This window comes from Fomitopsis serialis, assembly GCF_022376445.1.
Source record: "Fomitopsis serialis strain Sig1Antser10 chromosome Unknown B0H18scaffold_102, whole genome shotgun sequence".
Taxonomy (NCBI): domain Eukaryota; kingdom Fungi; phylum Basidiomycota; class Agaricomycetes; order Polyporales; family Fomitopsidaceae; genus Fomitopsis; species Fomitopsis serialis.
Window position 1 is genome coordinate 136,441 of NW_025955062.1, and position 9,216 is coordinate 145,656.

Here is a 9,216-nt window from a genome sequence, read left to right on the forward strand (position 1 = left end):
TCGCGCACAGGCGCGTCTGGGGCTGTGAGCGTCTGTCGCGCGCCTTCCGTCCTGTCACTGAGACGGCGTGTCCGTTCATCAGTCCTCGCTGTCTCCTGCTGTCTCTGCACCGCTGCGCGCTTTCGTTTTCCTACCGCCACGTCTGTACTCGGTATCTTGCCTGCGTCGCTATATCCGCGCTAACGCCAGAGAAGCCATACTAGGGTCTTGGTCGCACGATCACTCACGGCGATCATTGACACGACAGTCGACAGACCAACGGAGGGGCCGGGGACGATTCTCCGTTCCCCGCGATGCCGCCGCGAGCTGCCGCTCAAAAGGCCTCGAAGCTAGCGGCTGCGCAGCTGGAGAGCTCACCGCCCCCATCGGATGACCGGCGGGCGTTGGAATTCGGGGAGCCTTCCAAACCCAGGACGCCGGTGAAGGTCACGTACGGTCGGAAAAGGCGGGGTTATTCATCCCCAACGAAGTCATCTGATGCAGACGGGTCACCAGGCAAGGAGAGGAACGTCGGGAAACGCATGAGGTCGAGCCTCAGTGCCCTCGCTTCTATGTCTGCGGAGAAGCCGAGCAGGGGTGGTAGTAGTGCGGAGAGCCCTATCCTACTGTCTGACGATGAAGGCGAAGATGACGAGGTGATAGAGCCGCAGAGTCCTCTGCTCAGGAAGGCGTCCAGTGGGAAGGCAAGGGGGCGCATCCTATCCGCGAAAAAGCCGTCGGGTACCGTATCCAGGAAAGGGAAATCGAACGCCGCCGCCTCGAGTAACAACAACCCCGCAAAACGTGACCGGGCAATGTCAATATCGTCCACCTCCTCCTTGTCTGACCTTGACGAGAGCGACCTCACATCTCTCTCGTCTCGGAGTCCTGGGCCCTCTATCATGGCTCCCCCGGCGCGTGCGCGTTCTGCCAGCACACTGACGTCGCTCACGTCGTCTCAAGTTGGAAAGTCTGTGGGCGGCCTTCGCCGTACCGACTCTGTCGCTACTCTGGGCGATAGTAGTGTAGACGATGAGGCATGGAGTCTGGGCAAGCTCGGGACACTAGCGTGGGTCAAGGTGGATGGGTCGGGAGATGTTGTAGATGAAGGCGGCAACGTATCTGATGGTGATACATACTGGTGGCCGGCCAAGGTGCTTCCGGTGCTGTTCTTCAAGTCATCGTTTCGCAAAAGCCTCATCTGGCATTTTCATAGGTCACACACCCTCGCGATCCGGTCAAAATCTCCTTGTTTGGCGACGGACCCCGTCTCTCCAGTGATGATGCCGCCGGGATAAAAGAGTTGACGGTGTCTTCGCCGTCTGCGTCGAACATCCTGCCGATGGCGTCGCGCGGAAGGATTCGCTTCACTGAGCGAAGTTACAGGGCAGCAGAACGGGGTGACACGGCCGTCGTACCGCCACGGAAGCGGAGGAAGCTGGGTGTCGACACACGATGGAGAGAGGCTCGGGATCTCATGCTGCAAGAGGACGAAGACGCCAATGAAGGGCTACCAATGTTGCTGTCGAGCCATTTCAGCAGAGACGCGTCTTTCTCCGTGAAAGCACCATCGGCAGGAGGCAGTAAAGCCGTGGAGATGATCCTCTCTGATGACGACGACTTGCCCATGCTACAAGAGAAGCCCTGGCGACCGCCTCCTTGCGACCCATCCCTGGAGTTACCCGGCGAGCTCGTTCTTGCCAAGGAGAAGAAACCCTTTACAGACTATTGGCCTGCGAAGTTGCTTGAGTATATCCCACCAACGAACCCTAAGCAGCGACCTCGCTACAAAGCAGAATTCTACGACGGTATGATCAAAAACATTGATTCGGATTGGTTCTTCACAGTGGAACACAAGCAGTTCAAGAGCTGTAAGGTGGGCCATGATTCTTCCCTAGATGCTCTATATCTTTGACGGTAAGCATCATCGGTAGCTAGGACGCGATATGTTCAACTATGGGCTGGAAGAGGAGCGCGACGACGTAGCTGCCCCGCTGCGCAATGACACGTCCGACATTGAGATCTCCGACGAGGACGCCCTGCGTCCACTCACCCCCGAGCCTCCCATGCCTCCGTTGGAGGACTTTGAAGACACTTCGCTCGCAGAGCAGTTCGAGTACATCAAACCGGTGCTAGCGGCCGTCATCGAGGGTCGGTATGAACCGCCAACGAGCGGCACGATCAGTTCATGCGTGGGGCCGCTGCGAGACGTGCAGTATGCGAATCGGGCTACACGAGAGGTTCGCTCAAGCAAGACGAGGTAGAGGAGCTGCTGCGCTTGGTGCGGCGATGGGCCGCCAAGTGGGAGAAGAGGCATGCATTGGGTATCCCGGATGGTGACCCGCACAAAGTCCCGGAGACTGCGGGAGGCAGCGCCTGTGTAAATGCCAGTCAGGTGAGGCCCCTGCTGCCCTCCGACGCTTTCCATTCGGAATTTGTCCGTTCTGACATATTGCTTCAATCCTTCCCCAGGTTCCGTCCGTGGACAATCCCATCGAGGTACCTTTGACACCTGTGAGACAACCAGCGGAGTCTGAGACCGAGGTATTTCTGGATGCTCTTGCGTCTTGGCGAACATCGATGGGCTTACTGTTCTGGATTGCGTTAGCTCGCAGTATCAGAGGTCGCAGTGCCGCCGCCCTCAGGATCCGAGCACGTAACGCTCGATGTCGACGCCAATGCGCACGAGGTACGATGCTCCCCATTGCGGCTGCATTGCTAGTGTGGTCTTAAACCTTATGCTTCGTCACTAGTCGCCCCTTCCTGATGAAACATCGACGATTCCGCCTAGTGTGAGGATATTTCATAATGCATTCAATGCGTCAACTGAAGCATCGTCGCAGAACGCACGGCCGCCGGTATCAGGTGGCTCCGATATAATCGTGTCCTCTCCTGAGAAAACTGCCGCAGCGGTAAGTAAGCTGGCCGGGCGGCCGCTTGGCGATAATTAAACCATCCTTGTCTAGAGCGTCCCCGTTGACGAAGAGCCGCACATCTCGGAGCGGGAAATTTTACCCGCCCATAATGGCAGTCAAAGGCCACGCCCAAAACTATCCTTCAAGGATCTATCAACTATCGACCAAATAACGGTCAGCCCTTACGACAAGCTCATTAGTGCTTGACGACTGATGATACCTCCGATACAGTACTGTCAGAATATCCTGTTGCACGAGGCCGTGCTGCAGCTGCTTCTGTGGCGTTCGGGGGAACGTTCCTCCGTTGGGCTCCTAATTGAAGAAGAAGAAAGGCGTCTGCATGACATCGCCTTCGAGAAGGCAAACGAGAGCGACTGGGTGCATGAGATCATCAGACTCAAGCAGGCCGCTGAAGGCAAATTGCTTCCATGGGCGAACAAAGACAAAGACAAGGCTTCCGCCGCCTCGCCAGAGTCTTTCGGCGGCACCCGCACACGATCAAAGAGAGTATGACGGTCTACCCAGGACTTCGGTTCGTTGCTGTAAGTATTTCACATTGCTATGTCAAGCAGATTCCTGCATGCTGTATTGCTCTGTTTTCGTATCTGCACGACACTGCTCAATGTACAACATATTATTGGAACCAAGGATTGCCGCGCGCATGTTCGTCCTCATGACCGTTCCCTGTTCCCAAGACATGTATCTAGCATAAGGTTTCATGCCTTGGACATGAGCTGAGTGGAGTTGATGATCTTGCATTCAGAGGCACGGATGCTGATAACCCAAAGGCGTGTATGAAGGCGTGTGGTATCGGGAGAGCTCCCATGCTGGAATATGCTCGCCGCAGCGTTCTTACGGTCATTATGCCGTGAATGAAGTTGATGGCCCTGGTGTCACGCACAGAGACCCTGATAACCTGCGCTGCGGTTCCGACCACCATTTTCTGTGCTTTGCGGAACACCTATGGCACTCTCGGGCTGCATGCAACTGAGCAGTTGTAATGACATTGACAATTTAATAGGCCCCTGCCCGGAGAATGTGGAGGACGTCCGGTCTTAAGGTCTGGCTGGCCCTCGATACTGTTGGTTTTGATGGGGACCATCGACTCGGACCGACATACACTAGACTGGACATGGGGGTCTATCGATTTGGAAACAACTCCCAAGTGCCATTGGCATAGCAGAATGTGACAGGCCGGTTCATTTGGCTAGCAACATCATCCACGACGGACGGAACCTGGCATGACATACATACTACATCGGTGGAGGTGAGCACGGAGGTTTTCACGAGAAGTTCGCTCCGTGGACTAAGTTGAAGTACTACTCCAACTTTGACCCTCAGTCCTGCGACCCCTGACCCCCTCAGAAAGACATGATCAGAAGCCGGATTCAGTAATGATAAGCACCATCCATATGGGCAGAAAGACACCACCGCGGCGAAGGTAGGTATTATGAGATGAGTCGATGACGTTCCGAGAACGCTCTGGCGCATGACAGCGCTGTGCTCCCACCATTCTCCCGTGGGATGCGTATTCTGGGGCGTCTCGCCAGCATGATTCTGTGTACAGCGCTGCGGAAGATCATTCAAATGGAGGTAAATGACGCGAGCTCGAGGATGCTATTGTAACATAACACCAGGCCCCTCGGCACCCAGAAGAATATGCAAGGCATAGTATACCCCCCTGGCAGGAACTGGGAAGGATCTATGAGCTGCATTATATCCTGCATCCGAGTAGACTCGGACGCTGCCTAGCGCGTGTGATGTGGGAGCGACTCGCAAGCTCGAGGATGAGTCATATGCCTCGCACACTGCGTGGGCTGAACAGGCACCCAGACGGACGAACTTGAGGGAGGGCGAACTGCGAGTAAAGCGCACGCGCAGTGGCAATGAACCACAATGTCGTTGATCTCCTGCTATTTCACCGAGGCGTTCCTCGTTCATGTGCATATCAATGTGAATAAGTATGTACGCCCTTCGATGGCGCTGCCCACTGCTGCCACAATATCGCTTTTGACCAGCATTCAAAAGACGACAGTCGGGATGGAGTGAACAGACCTTCACCGCCGTTTCAAAACGCTTTACTCATCGACATGGCTGGTACAGCGCACCCACAAAGCATGGCGATGTGCAAACCCGAGTCATTCATCCAAATATAAACTACCAACAGGTCCATGCGAGCCACTCGTAGTCCGTGCCATCTGTCCATACCCACTACTCGCCGACCTCATAATCCCGTTCATCCCCCTCAGGCTGCCACCGGCGCTGCTCAAGTTCATTTGCGACGAGTTGCGCGATCGGGACGTGAGCGAGCTCAGGCTGCCGTTCGACACCGAAACACCGAACCCGTCAAGCCCAGACATGCCCGGGCGCGGTGAGCCGGGTGTGGGTGCGAAGGATGATGCGGAGCAGTTCGCGTCGTCTGGCGGAAGCGGGGCGAGGCCCGCACCGACACCCATGCCTGAGCTGGGCTGGGAGAAGGGGAAGGGAGAGGAGTTAGAGCGGATGGGGGAGACCCGTGTGGGTGAGTATCGATTGTGATTTGAGGGCGTGCCGTTCAGTTTGATACGGACGCTCGAAGGATAGAGCTGGTGCCTAGTGTTGTAGAGAGTTTCTGAGCGAAGGGGCGGATGGCTTGTTGGAAGGACAATTGGGTCGGGGAAGGCGTCCAGGGAGAGCGTGGCCTCTTCGCGAAGCCACCTTCCATGGCGTAGCCATCTTGCGTGAAGTCGTGCTCCTTCGTGCGCGTGTAGCGTCGATGCACGCTCCGTATACGATGTCGCATCCGATAGAACAGACCGAACAGTAGAATAAGGGCTGCAATGTAGAGGAGAAATGCAACGAGGGAGAACCCCAACGTCTCCTTAGTCAGGGATGGAGGGAGATGATCCGAGAGACGATCCTCGATGGCATCGAAATGCCAGAATGGTGGTCTCGGCCGCAGGTTAGAGTCTTCGGGAGATCTTCCATCGGGTCGATGATAGGTCTGTCGCCCTTGATCGCCAAGGGCACCTCCTTACTCGCCTCGAGCACCATCTTCCCGAGCGTCCAGCTAATGGCGATGTCGCCCACAGTGTCCAAGCTCTGGAACGCAGGCCTCTTGCTTCCCAACCTTTGCGTGCCGCCTCCTTCTCCACCTCCTGCGCACCGTCATGTCCGGACGTACTGTTACCTCCGGGGTCTACTACCCTCGGCATGTCCAAGCCTTCGTGCAGAACGTTGACGAGCCACGCAGCCTTGAAACACTGCAGCTGTAACCTTGGTAACTCCACCTCCGGGCCCCACGAACCCGCGCTCTGCGCGCCCTGACCCCAATGTTCCTTGTCCCGCTCATGCTGCTTGACAATGTCCGTCCAGTCGCGCCCGCAGAATTGCTCCGCCGCGCGCTCGTACTGCACAACGTCGTACGCGCCGCCCAGGCCGAATACATGTTCGGACGAGTACCAATACTCGGAGACGCCGATGAAATGCGCGGCGGAGAAGTCGATGTGGGGCGTTGGGACACCATTGAAGAGACAGTGAGTATCAGGACATGGTGCGGATTTGTTGAGAAGTGGGAGCGTTCGCGCAAGGCACTGGTCGAAGGCGCCCGTGCCTACCAGTGTGTACGTCGCTGAAGACGAGGTAGACTCGGCGAGGCGTAGGCCCTTTGGGAGACAAGGGTCTGGGATAGGCCGCGAAGGGGAGGCGGAAGGGTAATGGTAGAGGTAGTCGTTGACAACTGCGCTGATGTACCGCTCTCGAGCCTGGTTGGTACCGTAGCCTAACCACGTCGTGACAAAGACCTTGTGTTGGACTTCCTTGCCGCTGAGTAGGCGTAGCCTAACGTCTATGAGATTGTCCGCGGATTTGGTAGCCTCAGACACGCTCGGCTCAAAAGCAATCTGCGTCGAGGCACCGCCCATGTCCAAGAAGCCATAGGTCAGGGGCTGCTCGCCTGCGCCCGAGAAACCATCCGTGAGGTAGTTGACTGCTATCCAGCCGAAAAGACCTTCCTCTTCGCCGGATATGATGCGTACGCTAGAGCCGCAGGGCCCGGACGCAGATGGTTCGTCAAGCTTGAAATTGGAGTGCGTCTTGAGATATGTGCAGGTGGCTTGAAGAACCTCGGCTTGTTGCTGAGGCGCAAGGAGACGCATACCAGCGGTCGCGAGAAGGAAGATAGGGGTGGATGGCTGCAGGGAAGGTGGGACATGGTTACGTGCGTGCCCAAGCAGCGGTTCCAGATACTCAGCCACGCCTGCTGGATCGTCGCCGAAGGAAGATATGCCTAGGGCATACAATGTATAGCAATAGATTTCTGCAGTTATAACGTAGAATTACACACCAGGTTGTACTTTGACTGACCAATCCTCTCCGTTCTGCGTACCCTTCTCGACCTTGGGGAGCGACGTCTGCGCCCTCCCTCCATCCTGAACACGAGGATCTTTCCAGCTGTAGATTTGGAGCCTAGAGCCCGACGAGCCCGCGTCGATGACTACTCCGAAGCGACGAGCGGTGAGCCAGGCGTCCTGGGAGGTAGGAGGGGGCATGCCAGGGCTGGGGAGTAATGGACGAGACGCGAGTGGCAGTCACGGTCACCAACAACCTGCTGTTCGTGATCGACTCCGCTAGCACGGCTCATTGCTTCGCCCATCTCCGAGATCCCTCAGATCCCGACTCGATCGCCTTCTCCCTCACCTCTTCAGCAACCGCGACCTTGTCTGGCTGTCTTCGCGCTTGCTGTCCGTCTGTTTCTTTCTTCCACTGCTTTGCCTGAGGCAAGATGGTGCAAAGGACGAAGACTGATGGTAAGCCATGGTTGTGCACGTCTCCGAAATGTCCGGAAGGTAAACAGCTCTTGCTCTCAGGGCCTTCGCAGGCGGAATCGCTCTTGCGAGTTACCTCGGCAATTGCTGCGGAGCTCATCAAGGCCCACGATGCAAACCAAACAGTATCGTGAACGAACTCCGGGCAAAGATGAGCAAGAAGTATGGCTTCGGAGGGGTTCCACGATTGGTCGATATCATCAGCGCAATACCGGACGACTATAAGAAGGCTCTACTCCCAAAACTCAAGGCACGGCCCATCCGAACGGCCAGCGGGATTGCTGTTGTAGCTGTGATGTGCAAGCCGCACCGATGTCCACACATCGCAATGACCGGTAATATCTGCGTGTAAGTCGTTGTCTGTTCACCATGGCGTACACTCTGACCTTGTGTAGGTACTGCCCAGGAGGTCCCGACTCGGACTTTGACTACAGTACGCAAAGCTACACCGGCTATGAGCCCACAAGCATGCGCGCGATCCGGGCACGGTACGACCCTTACGAGCAAACCCGCGGGCGAGTCGAGCAGCTGAAGAGTTTGGGTCACAACGTTGACAAGGTATGCTTGTTCACTGTCACTTTTCACGCTCTTTGTAACATATGGGATAGGTCGAGTTCATCGTCATGGGCGGAACGTTCATGAGCATGCCAGAAGACTACCGGAACAAGTTCATCGCACAACTGCACAATGCACTGTCCGGCTTCACAGGGTTCGACGTTGATGAGGCCGTTCGTTTCTCTGAGCAGAGCAGGTCCAAGGCCATTGGTATCACGATCGAGACGCGACCTGATTACTGCTTGAGACCACATCTGAGGTGAGTGCAAATGCCAATATCTCCCCTGTCGACATAATCTCTAACCCGTTTGCAGCCAAATGCTCCGATATGGCTGCACCCGTCTAGAGATCGGTGTCCAATCCGTATACGAAGACGTCGCACGCGACACCAACCGCGGGCACACAGTCCGCGCCGTAACCGAGTCTTTTCACCTAGCCAAGGACGCTGGTTTCAAGGTGGTCGCGCACATGATGCCCGATTTACCTAATGTCGGCGTAGAGCGCGACCTTGAACAGTTCAAGGAATATTTCGAGAACCCTGCATTCAGGAGCGATGGACTGAAGATCTACCCTACCCTAGTTATCCGTGGTACAGGTCTATACGAGCTGTGGCGAACGGGCCGATACAAGAACTACACACCAAACGTACTCGTGGACGTGGTTGCAAGGATTCTGGCACTCGTACCACCATGGACGCGAGTATACCGTGTGCAGCGGTATGTGTTCTCTCCATCGTACATCACTTGCACACTGATAGCATACTCTGTAGAGACATCCCTCTCCCACTCGTCACGAGCGGCTGCGAAAACTCAGGCAACCTCCGCGAGCTCGCGCTCAACCGCATGAAAGACTTCGGCGCCGAGTGCCGCGACGTGCGCTTCCGCGAGGTCGGCATCCACGAGATCCACCACAAGGTGCGGCCCGAGTCCGTCGAGCTCCTCCGGCGGGACTACACTGCAAAC

The 9,216-nt window shown here is 56.3% G+C and overlaps 3 protein-coding genes across 3 annotated transcripts; 2 read left to right on the top strand and 1 right to left on the bottom strand.

Annotated features, from left to right (window-relative positions):
* Window positions 1–58: 58 nt before the first annotated feature.
* B0H18DRAFT_1034780 (uncharacterized protein) lies at window positions 59–3,674 on the top strand. Its single transcript, XM_048030274.1, has 11 exons — window positions 59–140; window positions 195–1,133; window positions 1,196–1,855; window positions 1,914–2,120; window positions 2,153–2,374; window positions 2,452–2,523; window positions 2,588–2,668; window positions 2,733–2,771; window positions 2,823–2,891; window positions 2,946–3,068; window positions 3,126–3,674. The coding sequence occupies exons 2-11, from the start codon at window positions 294–296 to the stop codon at window positions 3,405–3,407; spliced, it is 2,595 nt and encodes an 864-aa protein (XP_047888321.1). The 5' UTR covers window positions 59–140; window positions 195–293; the 3' UTR covers window positions 3,408–3,674.
* A 1,318-nt stretch (window positions 3,675–4,992) lies between these two features.
* Window positions 4,993–7,472, bottom strand: B0H18DRAFT_1034787 (nucleoside phosphatase family-domain-containing protein). The gene is made up of 5 exons (XM_048030275.1): window positions 7,219–7,472; window positions 6,029–7,161; window positions 5,912–5,990; window positions 5,540–5,843; window positions 4,993–5,486 (listed from the first exon to the last, which is right to left on the bottom strand). The coding sequence occupies exons 1-5, from the start codon at window positions 7,421–7,423 to the stop codon at window positions 5,033–5,035; spliced, it is 2,175 nt and encodes a 724-aa protein (XP_047888322.1). The 5' UTR covers window positions 7,424–7,472; the 3' UTR covers window positions 4,993–5,032.
* Window positions 7,473–7,517: 45 nt separating this feature from the next.
* On the top strand, window positions 7,518–9,216 carry B0H18DRAFT_37605 (uncharacterized protein; the record flags this gene model as incomplete). The annotated part of the gene is made up of 6 exons (XM_048037811.1): window positions 7,518–7,681; window positions 7,742–8,047; window positions 8,095–8,257; window positions 8,308–8,513; window positions 8,569–8,970; window positions 9,024–9,216. Coding segments are annotated over exons 2-6 (1,161 nt in total), but the record flags the coding sequence as incomplete, so codon positions are not given.